Source organism: Triturus cristatus, unplaced genomic scaffold (genome assembly GCF_964204655.1).
Source record: "Triturus cristatus unplaced genomic scaffold, aTriCri1.1 SCAFFOLD_336, whole genome shotgun sequence".
NCBI lineage: Eukaryota > Metazoa > Chordata > Amphibia > Caudata > Salamandridae > Triturus > Triturus cristatus.
Genome location: NW_028187415.1, coordinates 385498 through 403371, shown reverse-complemented (window position 1 = coordinate 403371; position 17874 = coordinate 385498). Strand labels below are relative to the sequence as shown.

General features: G+C 46.1%; 1 protein-coding gene across 8 annotated transcripts in view; it reads right to left on the bottom strand.

The window, feature by feature from the left end:
- LOC146771173 (stAR-related lipid transfer protein 3-like) overlaps nucleotides 1–17874 on the bottom strand; it is a 127767-nt gene that overhangs the window by 9639 nt on the left and 100254 nt on the right. For all 8 annotated transcript variants that reach the window (XM_085640321.1, XM_085640328.1, XM_085640325.1 and 5 more), the window contains 4 exons: nucleotides 14006–14101; nucleotides 7664–7743; nucleotides 3614–3718; nucleotides 3373–3466 (listed from right to left, as the gene is read on the bottom strand). In XM_085640321.1, coding sequence (XP_085496447.1) covers nucleotides 3373–3466; nucleotides 3614–3718; nucleotides 7664–7743; nucleotides 14006–14101 — 375 coding nt within the window. The remainder of the gene's footprint in view (nucleotides 1–3372; nucleotides 3467–3613; nucleotides 3719–7663; nucleotides 7744–14005; nucleotides 14102–17874) is intronic.

Here is a 17874-nt window from a genome sequence, read left to right as displayed (position 1 = left end):
TAGTTGTACATTCTACAAATCCCTAGCGTGCGCACCCGTGTGACCATGTGCACATACTCACACTTATCAGATATCGCGTGCACATACCTATACACACTGTATAAACAGACCTTCTCTATGTGTAGCACAAGTGTTGCACTGTGGGCCCCTCGGCTCCTGTCAAGTGTCAGCCTTCTTATGTTCCGTTTCAAGTTGGTTTTGTTTTTAAAGGCTTGCGGGCGCGGTGGAGCCCGGCACTTGGCCGCAAACTTAAACCCTCCAAATTACGCAGAATTGTACAGGGGAGTGAGTACCTTTGTGGGATTCATTGCTAAAGAGAATAGCATCATTACTTATTAACTAATTTGACAATTGACTCTGCCCGGTGTAGAGATCGACTAGTAACGAGGATGGATGGATAGATGGATGACAGACAGACAGACAGACACACACACACCTCAGTCCATCCCCGTGGAACTCGTGCCTTTAAAATACCTTCGACAACACAGGCTTCGATAATGAAAGCTTTGTTGTGTACAATAAAGTGCCCGTTAAATGCCCGTTAAATACCCTGTTTCCACAGAAAATAAAGTACAAGTTTCAAACATGACTTTTATAAAGGCAAGCTGACTATGTTCAATGTACGTATCAAAATACATTTTTGTGGCGGAGACAAACAGGTTACTTAATTGTGTATTTTACTGCTATACCCCCTTTTCAAAATCGGCTTTTCTAGATCACAGTGTTGAAATGTATGTATATATTTCCCCGCTGCTATATTAGTGGCGTCCTTTGAAAACATGCGTGTCCGTAACTTTGAGGTGGAGGGGAGGTATCGCTAGAAAGTTTCAAGTGCAGATATGTTTCAGGTGGGTTATTAGCATGGGCCCCCCCACTCACAGTACCACCGCCAACACAGAAGATCGGATCTGACTTCTGCACCGGCCAAAGTAACATTTGATTGGATGAATCAGCCAAAGACCCACCGCGCAGCAGTGTGCACTCTTCCCTCCAGACTGGGTTTTATATGTACACTTCCAAGCCACAAAGCAGAGCCCGTTTAAGAGGGGTTTAACAGAGGCATCTCATCTAACCCCGGATACCTCTGCAACACCAACATGGCGGAAATGCACGGCGCCACTCGCCTTTCGCAAAGCAAACCTTGACTTTTCAGCACTACAAACCAAGAAACTTATATTTCATCTCGTCTGTTTCATCCCAGTCCCAGGTTGGTTTCTGAAGAAGCAAGGGGGGGGCGATTATTGATGAACTGACAAAGCGGTGCCTTCTGCTTTACACTACAACAAAACACTTCTAGAGTGCCCAAAGACTTCACAACATAGTGTACAGAAAGAACAAGCGTTGATCTCTTATCTTTATGGGGCCATGTGTATGTAACACATGGCCCCATAAAGATAAGAAACTGCTTTGCGACAGACGCAAAGCTGGCCACCGAGTCCACCCGGAGGCCAAAGGGGGTCCACCAAAAACCCTAATTTCCAATGGCAGGCCATCGTTTACCATAAACGGTGACGCCAGCCAATGGAAATAAGGGGCGGGACTTAAAGCCCTTCTCTAAAAGTACTCATTAGCAATAAATCTCGCCGAGCAAGCTGCGCAAGTGCGCAGCTGCGCTAGGCAAGACCTAAAAACCATATATCTATAATGATAGCATCACCTTTTCTGTCTCGTCAGTACTGTTTTGCTTTTTTTAGGTGTGCTACATCTATTCAAGGTGTACAACTCAACTGGCTTCACCAAGGCCTCCATTCACTTGTGAGTTTGTCTAGTTGAAAAATAACACAAGGTCCAACAAATGCTCTCTTCTGATTACTGGGATTTGCACTGTTTTCTACAAGCATTCCACATGCCACCGTAGGCCTACCTTGAGTGGCGTAGAGGCTGCAATACGGCACCGAGCAACCGCCGGTGGCGGAAATTAATTCAAGCCCTCCATTCATCCATCCATCGCCATGTTTGTTTCAGACATTCCACAGCACAAACGTCACCAATACTTCACTCCCAATCTCGTTCTTCATTGACATCCAGTACCCTGCTTTCATCGATTTGATATACTGGTACACACTGGTGTGCCGTTTACTTCGCATCCTGCTCTACCTATAAGGAGTTTCAGTATTGGGCACACAACATTCAACATTGGTAGCTGCCTGCAGTGAATCAGCGGCAGCTAAGGAGATCAGGGAAAGCTCCTAGGTAATTTTTGTAACATGTTTGTTATATAATGGAATAAGGTTCGTGCAACCTACAACTTTCCTGCTGGAACATTTAGAAGGAAGACAGCCAATGCACAAACCTATTGGGGGCACAAAGCTTAGCTTTGCTTAACACCCAATCCCAACACTTTCAGTGAGCGCTTTCAAAGAAAGACATGTAACCCTGAACAAAATCCTCAGCTTCACTCCACCAGTGAAGTCCTCTGGAGCGCTGTTTTATCTTTTGCTCAAACCTCTTAGCAGTCTACCTGTGTGCCCCCTTAAAGCGTTAGGATGACCCTCAAGAATGCTGCTGCAATAAACTTAACTGGGCATTGTTATTTGCATCCACCACACTTGTGTCACTGGGAGCAAAAGGACGGACAGCCGATGCGCTCTCTAGACAGAAACAGATATTCTGTATTGTGATCCTCACATGGGAGTGAATTAGATTATCAACTTTAACTCTGGGAATCTGATCTTCCACTGTGATCAGGGAGCACAGACATGCCTGTCAGTTCCCTCTCCACGCGGATTATTTAGAAGTAAACAGTGGGTTGCAGAAGAGTGGTATTAGTTGACCTGGTCAAACTCATGCACAGCTCATGATGACATTGAATAGGTGTCTTGCACCAGCTAACTGCAGCAAAGACTAGAGAGGGCTAAGTCAACGTACCAGGCAAATTCAGCATTGAGACAAGGAGGGAGGCAAGCTGCACTGATGTACAGGGTGGATGCGTCATGAGCAGTGCCAGATAACAGCAATAATATTGTAGTGGGGTGCAGAACTAAGTGGGGGATGAAGGAGGAGCATGAGCAAAGTGGACACCTTGCCATAGAATGTGCAGGAGATCAGTGGAGGATGGAGAAGGGTGAAAGTGGATGGGGCCAGGGGAGTGGAGGCAGAACATGGAGACTGCAGGTTGGCAGAGGATGATGAAAGATGTAGTCCCAGGTAGAGGCTGGAGAAGGTAGTGGTGATGGAAGCCTGAACAGACAGTCGAATAGAGATGGTGGGGGACATGCGAGGGGAATGAAGGCGGAAGAGGAGCATGGAGGCGAGTGGCGGCTGCAGAAGCAGGAGCTAGATTCTGGGTGAGGGGGAAAGAGTAAAAGCAAGAGCAGGGGTGACACCCCACGGTGTAGGAGGTTAATGAAGGGCATGAACTATCCAAATTACCTTGAGGTCAGTGTTGAGGACCCAGATGACTGTACACACTTTTGGATTCCGGGAAGACTTCAAGACCACAAAAGCACCAGGACCGTTTTCTCCACTGACAGAAAGAGGACATAAATGAACATGCACAATGGTAAGAAGCTACATGAAGACATCCAGTGGTTGTGTGTACACTTGCATGTGCCCACACACACTTCAAATTCTGAAGAAATATCCCACCCACAAGATTGAGAAAAATGCTTACCGCACGTATTTGGGATGTGGAGGTCTGGCTGCATGAGAGACAGACATCCCTGAGGAAATATAGCGATCCTTTCGTCTCTCAATCCGGCGAACATTCACAAAATCCCTAAATAAGGAAAAGCAGCATAGACTAAATGACCAGAGCAGGGTGCAGGAAATCAATTAGTTCAACAAAGTAGAGGGCGAAGCTAAATGACTGACTGCACTTATGATGTGGACACTACTTGCTAGGTCTCTTGGCGCTGGTTGGAAGCACTGTCTAGCCAAACAATATTACTCTGAAGTTTTTCCTGAAAATTGTCAGTGTAGAGAAGAGCTTCCTGTCCAGCAGATGCGTCTTCCCAGACAATTGTCTGCTGAACAGGAAATCCACTCCAAGAACCGACGGGTAATCAGGACTGTGAAAAGATATTTACTTTTCTGTATCAATTATGCGAACCTTTGTATGTTAGCCAGATACAGCTCTGAATTGGAGGACTTGGCAAAGCTTTAGGTATTGCGCAATAGAGGGAAGTGCAGGAGTCCAAAGAGGGAGTTATTGCTACACAGTCAACTAAAGCCTGTGTTTCTTTCCCCAGAAAGAAGCAGAAAGCTTGCATGTCATTTCATAAACTGAAACTAGCAGTACGCTGCTACCGAGCTGACCTCTGGCGTAAGAGAAGCTCAGCTTTTGAACTCTATTTGTAGGCTGCAAGTCCACACCAAAGATTTTCTGAGTTGGTATGGCTGCTTGAGGTCTGCCTTTGTGGGCAAATATAAGCATCCTATTTGGAGTTGCTAAGTTGAAGATAACGGTTATGGAGGGCTGAACGCCTGCAAGTAAATGCGCATGATCTATATCTGGTGTGGGGGTCCAAGAACACAGCACACACAAGGGTGTCTATCATTAGCGTAGCATTGGACAACATCTACACTTGAAAATGTCAAAGAAGGCAAGATATAGATTAAACAGGGTATGCACAGAGATGAGCCATGAGGAACCCCATCAATTAAACTATCTAAGCGACAGAAACCACCTTCAACATTTCATTTCAGTGAGACAGCCAGATTTTCTTAAACTCTCAAGCCTCCCCATAGTAGTCTCTCTCCAAAGCACCATCGACTTGCGCCGGCCCCTCATGCCCAAACGTAATCAGGCCTCTCCCCATGTCTTTGAATCTCTATGCCCATATGTGGGGTACTTGCCACAGTGTTCATCAGCTGCTGTTCTTCCACCCCTGCAAGCCTACCTATGAGACCTGATCTCACATGAGAGCTTTCCAGAGCCAATCAACGCCTTCTGATGCCATAATACAGTGCAAAATTGGGTTAAAATGTAAAGTTTAATAGTTTTGTAACCTGACATCCACCTCTGTTTGCAAATACCTTAAATGAATGGACAGACTAACCTGCTTGTTCCAAAGTACAAGATGATTAAAGCTGCAGACTGGATTTATTTGATGTTTAATACAAGAAATAGGTTTGTCCTAAGGAGGGTTTCACGGCGAGTGGTTATGAGGGCTAACTGAGTAGCATGCAGATAAAAATTCCGCAATCATCGTACAGCCTCCCATGATTCTCGCAGTTGCAGCTGAAGGAAGCTATGAGGACTATGTCCAAGTTGTCTGATGCGTTGACTTTAAGATACTCGAGAACCAAAGGAATATAATGAAAGGCATAATGGAATTCCCCTAACCCAATAATTCAGTTAAAGACAACCCTCGTATGGAATTCTCTCCCGTTTCCGTACAAGAGAAGGGAAAATCTTGATGACTGTCCTTTGTCGCAAACGGATCTACTAGAGGACACCCCAGCTCAGGCTCTCCGCTTAAACACTGCTTTAACCCTCAAGACGAAACTCTGCACGAAAAGTGAATCACCCACTTGTATAGTTAACAGTCAGCGGACACACAGAATGAAGCGATCTCTCTTCGGGTCAGTTCAGAAATGGCTAGGATGTCTGAGATCTAGAATAAGTTTTCCCTGAAAAAGGGAACAAAGGATCTTACTTTAGTAGATTATTTCTTGGACGGAAACAAACAATGAGTAATTTGCCCATGGCAGTGTGCGGCCCCGTAGAGCTGGGTGGAGTCTGTTGTCGATGCCGTTTGTGCCAGTGGAGGCTAAGTACAGAGCTTTGTGAAGGCTGTATTGCTGAGATCATAAAAACGCGAGTGAATGTTGATCAACCGACTTTTGCTAGCTTGCAGCGAATGTAATCTGGGATTCAGGAGTTAATAGCCATTCCACACTTCAAGAACTTCATCAGTCGGAGGTGCATATAAAGGTCTGGCCATCAAAAAGCACCTTCATGCCTTAGGCCTTAATGTGTATATCTTGAGCCAGGCGTCCCTGAGTGTAGTCAGCCATTCACAGCTCTGCCCGTCAGGTCTCTGTTGATCTCTAGCTGCTGCAACGCAGATTCCTTGGCTGCTGAAGTCCAGAAGACACATGGTCTCAGAAGGAAGCCGTTCTTCAATGTAGTCAATGCTGAACAAGTATGTTTTCAAGGTTATAACCGGATAAACAAGACATAATTAGTCTTCGGAAAAGAGAAGTATTCTGGATCATTGTCTTTTCTTGATTCTCTCACATTTCAACCTCGTTAAAAATTGGGAAAAGGGAGATGGTTGCTGTGTCAACTGCTAAATGAACAGGGAGATTTTGGATTACGATGAAGGGGTGATCCTAAGGAGATATTTTAAACACAGTATTGGACACTGCCATCTTTGAATGCGGTCTTCTTCAAGTGAGCACCAATGACAAATTGTTGGTGAATCGTATATATGCTTAGACAAAAACGATTGGGCAAGCCTAGACACCGTCAAGAAATACAAGACTTACAGAGTTGGAACAAACTTGCAGCCTGCTTAGGTTTTAACAGTATAAAACCCATTAAATGGATGTGGCAGATCTCGCTGATATCCAGCCTCCGAACTCACATCAGAATCTGTAAGCATCACGCCAGTTGTAGATGGACAAAATGGAAGTGATGATCTTCGGCATCACCAACCCTTGGAATGACTCCTGGTGGCCCTCAGAACTAGGACCATCACCCAAACCAACCGACCACGCCAGAAACCTCCATATAATCCTGGAGAGCAAACTGGTCATGAAGTCCCAGATCAACAAAGTTGTTACCGCCTGCTTTCACACACTTCACATGTTTTGAAAAGTCTTCAAATGGCTCCCCCTAAACACCAGGCATACGGTCACTCGGGCCCTAATCACCACCTGATTAGACTATGGCAACGCACTGTACGCTAGGAACACCAAACACCTTGTGCAGGTACTCCAGACCATACAGAACTCCGCTGCAAGACTCATCCTTGACCTCCACAAATGGACCCACATGACCCCCCCCACCGTAGAAAATTCTACAGGCTCCGCATGCAGAAGAGATGCCAATTCAAGCTGATGATCCAAGTCTACAAAAGATTGCACAATCAAGGACAAGCCTACATCAACCCTCGCCTGAACTTCCACCACCCTACCAGACAACTACGCTCTGCCTCCCTCTCACTCGCCCACACTGCCTGTAGCCACCAAAGCAACAGTGGAGGACGCTCAACCTACCTCGCAGCAAAAACATTGAAGGACCTCCCTCTGCAGCTCCGGACCTCCACCCACTTACTGGACTTCTGGCGAGCACTCAAGACCTGGCTGTTCAACTGAGTCACTTGAATGATTATGCCCCTCTACAGCGGATAACAGACAGGTTGCTGCGCCCCGCATTGATGCTTCTGGTAAAGAATACAAATAATGACCTGTACTCAGTGTGTTCAACGCAATGAGGATGAACCTGGAGAGCTGTATATTCATCAATAATAAAGGTATAGGAGGAGGAGGAGTAAATGAATACTTTGGGAATACTAGATTGTCCAGTGCCAATCTGGTAACCCACTTGAATGGAATTGTTGAAGACACGCCACTCAGATGGCACAGAAACCTATTACGGGACTTGTGTCAAAACACCTCCAGCATTGAGAGACCATGGTACAAAGACATTCTGCATTGTATTGACATACGTGCACAAGAAGACACAAGCCTGGCAGTATATTTAGATACATGCCTGGGAGAGACGACACCTCCTGCAACCCCTGAAGCCACGTCATAGGTCAACAGTGTATTATCATCCACTCTTTGAAGGACCTGCATTAAGAAAACAAAACAAAGGTTACATTTAGGATGCTGGGACCCGTGTAGGTCTGTACTCGATACAAAAATAACTATCTGCGTGAAGTCAAAAACGTTGGTCTTGCAGCCGGAGGATTTGACCCCGGTTAGAAGTACGCACTGCCAGAGTAAACTGCGTTGAAACTACTTTAGAACATCCTATCACACACCACAGCGGCCCACCCTTAAATACATAAATATTGTGTTAAGTTGTAGGCCACTTAACAAGTTGGCATCACTTATCGAATGCTAGGTTGGTGTTTCTTGTGTGCTGCCCTGCTATACTAAATGATCAGTCTACTGCTACAAGTTCTCTGCTGTGAGCCGCCTGTCCCCAGCTCAGACATGTGTAACTCGATTCCATGGACTGGGTGGGCACAGCTGTAAGCTGCCCGTCTCCGCCATGCCCTGCACGATCACATCAGTCATAAGGAGGTAGTTCCCTAAAATGATAAACGTTACCCCTCACCCCTGGGTACGGCCATATGGCACATACTTCATTCAACTGAGGCTCCCTTGGCAAGGAAGAGATGCTCACTCATCATTTAGAAAGAAGGGGCGTGTTAGAAGGCGACCTCAGAGGGGCCCGGAGGGGGCCCTGACTGTCCTGAGACCAACCCTCGAGGTATCGTAGCCGGGCACTGGCGGGAAACTCCTCAGGGGAGGAATCTCGTATCTAGGATCGTACACTCGGCACCACACGACAAAGAGACACCACACCGAGAGTTCTTAAGAGTAAATCTTTATCAGATCGGAGTGATCAGATCTTTATGATCAGCAAGGCAATATATATACAAGTAGAGCGCGGGCTCACAAAGTCCTGGAGGGGGGTTAGGAGGTAGCGGGACAGTCTTTGGGGGAATGGATCAAATGCAGGAGTGTATCCGGCGCACAGCTCACAATCCTCGAGCTGGGGGATACGCTTGTCCTCGTGGGGTCCGGCGGGACCGAGGGAGTCCGGGGGCGCTGCGAGATACTCAGCAGGCTCGAGTACAAGTTCGGAGGTCTTACGATCTTCAGAGAGCCGCGAGTCACTCAGCAGGGCTCAAGCACAAGTTCGGAGGTCTTACGATCTTCAGGGAGCCGCGAGTCACTTAGCAGGGCTCAAGCACAAGTTCGGAGGTCTTACGATCTTCAGGGAGCCGCGAGTCACTCAGCAGGGCTCAGGTGTTTCCAAGGCGAATCTGTCGGACAGTCCCAGGGCACCCCTTGTTATAGGGCGACTCCTCTTTGATGTCCAGAGTCTGTGCAGGCAGGGGTCTTGTCACCTGGGGGTCGCTTGTTGGGGTTTCCTGCCATTGTCCTTTGATCCTTTTAGGGCCGGGTCGGGAGGAGCCCCCGACACCCAGCAGGCGTGGCGCCAGCCCTCGGGGAGGCCGGCGGGTCGATCGAAACCCACCTTCCCAGGGAAGCGCAGAGGTGTGATGGAAACTGCTCCTCCCTTTCTCATCCCAAGGGGAGCGCGATGTCCTCCAGCCGGAGTGGCGCCTGTAGGCTAGGGTCGCGCTGGGGCCGGGCGGCCATCTTGGTGCATGAAGTGGGCACGCGGGCCCGGGGTGGCCGAAGGAGGAAGGCCTACGGACGGGGGAAGTCCGGGTCGGGTGTGTGTGTTCTGGTGGGAAGGATCGGCCAGGCCAGGGGCTGGGGCTGGTGTGAGGTGCAGGGGTCAGGTCTGACTATGTTACGATGGCCGGGTCTAACAGGGCGGGATTCAGCTCCCTCGCGACCATGAAAATTTTTAGATTGGGTTCATAGTGCTGCTATCTATAGGACCTATTGTTTACAATAGACCCTGGGTCTGTTCCCTTATGCAGGTGGCTGGTTGAAATCAATCACCTCTTGGCTCATACTAGAGGGCCTTTCTCTCACCACATGATGCTGTCTGTCTGGTGTATATTCCTTTTCAGCAACTGCTGTAGGGAGCTATTTGGCGGAACTGAAAATTCACCCAGAAAAGAAACCTCCCCTCTAAAAGCAACACCTGAGAAATAGCGTTGACATGTGAGCGGACATCCGTAAATAAAGATCTTTGCGGTCTGACGCCAAACTCTGATAAACAGATACCTCTGTGTTTGTGGCTCAGTGTTAAAAACTGGGATCTACTAGCAAGGGCTATGGTTTTGGCTCATTTCTCATTAATAGAATATGCACTGACCTGTCCAATAAGTTGCTGAGCAGCAGAAAGGAGGCTGCAAGTCTAGCTTCAATCATATCCGGGTCCTGCAAATCCTTTTAGAAAAAAGATTCGAGAGCTGCAGAACCCCTTGGCAGCCGTCTGTCTGCCCAATGAGCAGATCATATGTGATCCAATGGTCCAAGCGCTGAGTGTGTTCACAGGCACTCGACATGTCTGAGGGTTCGGTCTCAGAGTTCTGCTTTCACTCAACAAAGGGCACGATGTGGCAGGGACCTAGTTTTATCCATGTAGCCATAAGCTCTGGGTTTTGAATTCCAGCCATCTTTTTTTTATTAGGCATATTACAGCATTGTCTGGAGTTTGGGGGATATGGGGAACCTGTGGCAATGACTTATCAAAATAAAATAAATCACAATAAGGGAGCCAGAGGCCTGCTTGCCGTACATCCTCGACACATGAAACATAACTACGGCTCCCGGTTTTATGGTATTTATTTTTTTAACATTTCCGTCTGTATTTATCCATATTTATTGTTTGTTCATTTTATGTGTATTTTTACACATTTATTTTTATAGCAAGCAAAAGAAGAGGCTGCAGCTAGTATTTTTTCACATTTATTTAAATAGCCAATGCACTCTTGCACTCGGTTGTTATAGATTTATAAACGTATCTACATATGCCAAATTAGGGTTACTTATTACATTCATCTGAACACTTTGCCATTGTAGTACAAGCACATGTTCAAGCTCCTAGAGCCAGAGTGCTCGTGAGGACCAGATCAGCTGTTTCCCTTTGCAGCCCGACGCCAGTCGTGCTGCACGTTTCATGACGTGTGTAATTATTGCTATACAAAGCAGGATCGATGACATAGGACAAGTTGTGATCCACTGTTGTGTGCTTCCTAGGAGCTCCTATACTTCGGTTTTAAAACAAGCTTCAGTACAACACTGAGAATGACGTCATGTAATAGCTACAACGTGCAACGTTCCAAAACAACAAAGACAAAATAGACCATCGGTGTCTGTAAAAAGTTATACGTTTCCTATCCCACTCGGAGAAAAGCAACCAGCAGTAATTGTTCGCCACCCACTGCATGCCAGGAGTACAGGCCGATCTCGCACCGCATTCTGGATATTTACTATTTAGTGGACTTCCCCTTAGATACCCTGCTTCGCCTCCCACCCCCTGCACCTAAAAACCTCAATCTCGAAATAGTGCACTCTGATACCCTGGTGGTTTAGAATGAAGGCGCGCTTATGCTTCTGAAATGTCAGAAGTTTAAACATCATATAAACAGAGGGACATAGCATTCGGCAGGTGGAGGGGCTCTGCACTAGCCCCATCCAGCTGTCATTTCTCCCTTCACACCAGTAAGGAATTAAACCACGACCCCCGCACCAGATATAGAGCCCAAAACCTGAGTTTCAAGGTGGCGCAGAGAAGTGTGACTCAGGCTCACCTGTCCACTTAAAGCGAGGTTTACACTACAAAAGGCCACCCCCCTCCGTCACTCCGCCTTATAGATGTGCCCCCTCCCTTTCACTTACATTGGCTGAGGGGGGCTGTTATGCCCACACTGACACACGAATCCGACAAGGATTAGGTGAAAGACACGGATTAGGAAAGGTCAGCAGGGGTTTGGCGGCAGGCAGAGTGCGTCCACAGATCTAAATCGGACCGAGGGAAGTGGCAAACCTGGGCTGGAGCATGGCTGCCCAGTACATGATTATGAATCAGTTTTTTACCCTTTCTATTTATAACTACAGACAAAGGAAAAACAGTTTCCCTTCTGTATTTATATGTAAAAATCAGTTTAAACTGAAAACCGGGAGCCTTAAACATAACACCCCAGGTATGGCGAGGCCTATATTCCTGTACTCATTTCTGGAACAACAAAACTATGTGTTACAAAAGGCAGAAATAAAATAAGGAGATAGATTTGGACTGAAAGGCCACTCCCACTATTGGTGGCATACTTCATCATCGGCCAGTTTGCCCCACCATGTTAACATGATACTAACTTGGTGGCTCAACCTCATTGGGGAGGGATATCAGATTAAGGGTTCTCTGGTCATAAACGGGGTCCAGATCATTTTTTAGAACAACCTTCGTTGCCGTCTCTCCCTGATTGAGGCATAACAAGATCAGCCAATGAAAGGAGGCGGCAGCCACAATCCTCCAGGAACCACCAAGGCTTCCTTCCCGTCACTTGAGGACGGCTCCACGTTCTGGGGTATTAACATTTTTAATGCATTAGATTAACTTGATTAAAAAAAATAATAATAATAAAAGCCAGTACCATTTACAATTCAAAACTCACACTAGTACACATGCAATGCGATAGATTTCGTAAATACAACAAAGTGAGCTATCGCCATTTTGCATTCCACCATTTGATAAATGCTTCAAGAAGGGAAAAAAACCAATAACATTTGTGTGTGTGTTGGGAGAAGCCAATAGCAAATATAAAGTGTTAACCATAAGTGTGAGGATTGCCAGCTCAAAAGAGCGCAGTGCTGCGTGGGCCCAACATATCCTCAACCTCCGTCTCATTACTGAGAGACTTTCCCTGGACCTATTATTTACGAGGGTAAAATCGGTTGCGGCATCAATTCCAATTGCCATTTGTATTACCTTATGTCAGTTATAGCTCTATAGAGTACGCATTAGAGGAATAGGCACTTAGGCTCTGTATTGCCTATGTCTGATAGGGCACAATCGGAGAATTGCCTGGGTTACCTGGAACTGCAGAGCGTGTCTGCACGAGGCAGACTGGTTAAGCCAGGGTGTCCCATACAGGCAAGGATCATGGTTGTCCCTGGGACTCCTATCCTTGCAGGATCATGCTTGGACCAGGGGTCTCTTATACTTGCAGGAGTCATGATAGGGCCCTGGATCTCCTGCAATTGCAAGGACCATGGTTGGGTCTTCTGTACTTGCAGTGGTTATGGTTGGGCCACGGGTCTCCTGTACTTGCAGTGGTTATGGTTGGGCCCCGTGTCTCCTGTAGTTGCAGTGGTTATGGTTGGGCCCCGGGACTCCTGTACTTGCAGTGGTTATGGTTGGGCCACGGGTCTCCTGTACTTGCAGTGGTTATGGTTGGGCCCCGGGTCTCCTGTACTTGCAGTGGTTATGGTTGGGCCCCGGGTATCCTGTACTTGCAGTGGTTATGGTTGGGCCCCGGGTTGTACTTGCAGAGGTTATGGTTGGGCACCGGGTCTCCTGTACTTGCAGTGGTTATGGTTGGGCTCCGAGTCTCCTGTACTTGCAGTGGTTATGGTTGGATCCTGGGTCTCCTGTACTTGCAGTGGTTAGGATTGAGTCCTGGGTCTCCTGTGTTTTCAGTGGTTATGGTTGGGCCCTGTGTCTCCGGTACTTGCAGTGGTTATGGTTGGGTCCTGGGTCTCCTGTACTTGCAAAGATTATGAATCAGTGCTGGGTCTCATGTACCTGCAGGGAGTAAGGCATAGTCTAGGGATCCCATATACCTGAAAGGATCATGGCTGGGTCGTTGGGCTCCTGTACTTGCAGAGATTAAATGGGGTCTTCGGTACCTAAGAGAACCATGGTTGTGCCCCTGTTCTTCTACATTTGTATGGATCATGACTGGGCCTTCGGCCTGTACTTACATGGATCATTATTCTGCTCTTTGTGTCTCGCCCATGCTTGGATCATCAGCGCCAGGCACAACAAGATGAGGCAGCAGTGTGTCCTAGAAATATGATGTATTCACTGTAATTGAACCGTAGGTGTACGGTGCATGCTGGAATCATGGATGGGTCTGGGATTACCAGGTTCAGAGGACTGACTATATCAGTGACCACATGGAACTGTGACAATACAAAGCTGAATATGAAACTGGAAAAAGGCACAAGTTTTAATGTCAATATGTGTACGAGCGTCTTCTGTAGCCAAATTCTCTCCCTGGTCGCACTGTATTCTAACAACTAAAATCTGAAATTTTAGGGGCCTTCTGCAAGTTGTACAACATTGTCTTCCTTCCTTCCCCATTTCTACGGGGGCAGGTAGGATACAGGTTTGAAGGGTATGCACAATGGGAATAGACAAAGGAAGTGATGCACTGACTCCTGGGTTACACACCTGACATAGAGAGACGGTTTTATTCCACAGGGTCATTTTCTCTGGCTGTAGGATAACCTCTTGGTAGATCACTTCAGCAGTACACTGCATGAAAGCCTGGGAAAAAAATACAGTTATGAATTTGAGAGAGCCTAGGTTTCAAGTGGTACAAAGCTTAAAGGGAGAACAAGCATGCATAAGAGAACCTGTGGAGGAAGAGAGCAATTAGTGAGAGTTTGAGAAGTAACAGATGCATGAGTGGGCTAGAGTCTTGGGGAAAAGTGGCATGCATAGGGCAGAGCTGGGACAGGCAAGAGGCATACATGGTGAAAGGAAGTGGCATACATGGGGGAAAGGAAGAGGCATACATGGGGCAAAGGAAGAGGCACACATGGGGGGGAAAGAAGAGGCATACATGGGGGAAAGGAAGAGGCACACATGGGGGGGAAAGAAGAGGCACACTTGGAGAGAGTCATGAACAGAAATCAACCTGCAGAGAGGGGAGTCAAAAATGGTCGAGGAGGAAGACTTGAATGAAATAGTCACCACAAACAAGAGAATCATGAATGGGAGACAGAATAAAGGAGGAAAACTGACCCAAGTGGGCGAGAGCTTTGAGAATGTATGGTCATGAATGGACAAGAGCAGGAGAGAAGCTTAAGACTTTTCTTGGGGTTCAATGCCAGTTGGAGGCAATAGGGAATTAATTGTAGAAATGAATGTTCTTTATCAGTGGTGTTGTTATGCCACAACATCTGTGCACATCTGGATAACCAAATGCCCCTTTTCAGCACTTGACTCTCAAAGGACTGCATTCAAGACTTATTTCAAAAGGTGGTGTCAGATTAAACACTCAGAAACAGTCTTACACTACAGACAACCATTAATAATTTTAAGGTCTGGTCAGTTCTTAACTTTTATGAAGAAAAAGGAGGTTAATGCATGTTAGTACATCAAAGAAGCTTAAAAATAGAACACAATAAAAACCTGAAGTGCCTACCACATTCTGGCCTAGAGAACAAGCACATAACTTTAAGTGCCGGTGCCCAAAACAGTTTAACACTGAGCCCTGCAGACGAATGTAAGTGATGACAAACGCTTCACCTTTTCTAAGGTTAGTTCAGCAGCGCTGGCTTCTTTAGCAAAGTCACCGAGAGGGAACATTCAGATGGAAAGATAAATATCTTGGGGTCAACTTTGACTCCAGGGGCAACTTCAACAAACAGCGTAAGGTCATTTCAGTAAAAGCCATGAACCTACAGGTGAATTTTTGCAAGTTCTCAAGAAATTTGTCTGGCCCAAGCTTGTCCCCATTACTGGAAGTTATGAGAGCAAAAATAGGGCCTACATTGACTTATGGTGTTGAGATTTTTAGGGGGAAATTAAACTCCTCTTTTAACCAACATGTGACGAAACTCTACAAAAAAATCCTCCACTTTACCCAAATCAGCCTCTGCTGCACAGATCAGACTCGAATTGGGTCTATTAAACTATGAAATTTCAGCCACTGGAATGTATTTAAACCTGTGCCACAAATTGAGACAAGCAAACACAGGCTCATTGGAGTCCTTAATTTGGTTGGATATCTCCCAGAAAAATCCACGCAGCTCTTACAGTCGTCTTTTTAAGGATTCGATCCAAGAAATGTCTGCAGGTGCACTATGGGACCTCAACCCCAGTAAATCAGTATTTAAAACTAGCATTAAGAAATGCACTCGAATGAGGTCCCTGATCATTGATAAAGCCCAATTTGCCAAACGCAGACATGCTTGGGCAACAATGACCTCGTATGGTCGGTTATCCCCCGCATCCTACCTATCTTGCACTTACTCCTTGCACCTAAAAATCAGCTTTATGGCTGCCAGACTGGGCGATTGGCAATTTCTAGAAGATCTGCCCGTCTGGCGCCGTCTGTCAGAGGATGTAATGTGCAGAGGGTGCGGTATGTCTCCTGAAACCCTGGAGCATATAGTATGTCTCTGTCCATCTTTTATGTCACAACGTAGACGCAAATTGAAAATTGAGTGGAATAGGCTGGGAATCCGAACGTGTAGACAAGCAATTATTGCAGCTTTAATGCCAGAAAACACAGGTCTAAATATTGCTTTTACAACTTTTTTACGACATGCCTACCGCACTCTTAAGCAGTAATGGTTTGGTATGTTTTTATGCTTTCTTTAAGGGCTATTTCATTTCATCGTGTAATTTCTCAAATGCTGCTAACACTACTTTTATCTGACTGACGCTTTGCACAATTGGTTGTCATTTTATGAAATATTGGATTGCACTTACGGTTGTTGTCAAACATTTGAAATCAAATGTATTTTAAACGTTATGCTTGTCATTGCATTTTGCACACTAAGTCCTTTTACCATTGATATATCAGTGAAGCTTTTATTGCAATTTGAAGTTTTTAACAACCACTGCTCCCATGCCAAGGTTCTTTTTTTAAAATGTGTATTGCTGTCGTAATTTTGAGGTGTTCTGTTAAGGATATTTTTATATCTAAATAAAGTATATACTACTACTACTAGATGGAAAGATAAAGTGTTACACTATTGGTAATCAATATGTCTTTTATTAATATTTAAGGACTTGGACTCAAGTTAAAGCTATTTAAGGGATGCAAGCTGTGCATCCTCCACGCTCCTAAGGCCAAACAAACAAGTGCCCACCCTTCACAAAGGATTTCTAGATTCTTCAAGGACTTTGTGTAGTGTCCAGTGAAGTGGCGCACCGTGCCCATCGAAGGGGAGCAAGTCAAGAACTGAACTCTAAGCTGGGGACGGTGGCTGGCGACGCACCATGCCCATTGAAGGGGAGCAAGTCAAGCACTGAACTCTAAGCTGGGGACAGTGGCTGGTGGCGCACCATGCCCATCGAAGGGGAGCAAGTCAAGCACTGAACTCTAAGCTGGGGACAGTGGCTGGCTTGCGTGCAACTAAACACTAGGAGTCCCTCGGATGGCTGTTTTAGAAGTATGGGAATTTATCTTGAGCTGGAGCTAGTCGTGGTGAAGATTGTTTGGTGGTAGGAGCACCAAAGTGCTGTAACATCCATATCAGATAACGAAGAGGCCAGCAAGAACCAATGGTTCTTAGTTGCGGTTTTGACTCGTGATCTCTCAAATCAGAGAAGCTATTAAGTCATTTACAATGGTTCCAGAATCATGACAACCTCCTCCAGCTAACATGGAACCCCAGGCCAGGAAACTGAAGTCGGTTCAATTCTCAATTGTGAGGGCCATCAAGCGACTTCCTCAATTAAGAGGCAATCGTGCTTGTCCCTGGGTACCTGGCTCAAGACTCCTCGTGGCTCTGGGGCAGTCGGAGTACATCAAGATGTCCTCTACGCAGGCCTTCTCAGTTGCCTGGTCCCTGGCGACCCTCTGTGAATCAGATTACTCATACTGGCAGGGACAGTCCAACTCCTTGTCATAGGCAGGCTGGTCTTCCGATCTCCACAGACCCTTCAACAACTCTCTTCGGCAATCTTCCCTGATTTAAGTTGTTTCAAAGATAGTAGCAAACAAGCAGTGACAACAAACTTAGAAGCTAGTACTTACCCTTTCTCTGGAGAGTAAACCATACCAATCAGTGAGGCTGCCTTATGTTATATCATATTTCATTAATATTTTTGTTTCGTCTGTTTAAAATGTTTTTATTTTTTTATTTTTTTTACAAGTAACATATTGAATACTTAGATAATTCTCGCAGGGCTTTACAGTGCTTCACCATTAATGAGTTTCCATAGAATTAGAAAAAGTTTACAGACACAGTGGCAGGTGTAGGACTGATGAGACAGCACATTTGGTTGTAGGGCAATATTGTATGTTCCCCGTAGGCTGCTCTACCTAATGTTCTGGTTGGTTTACTCTTACTTCCATCCTC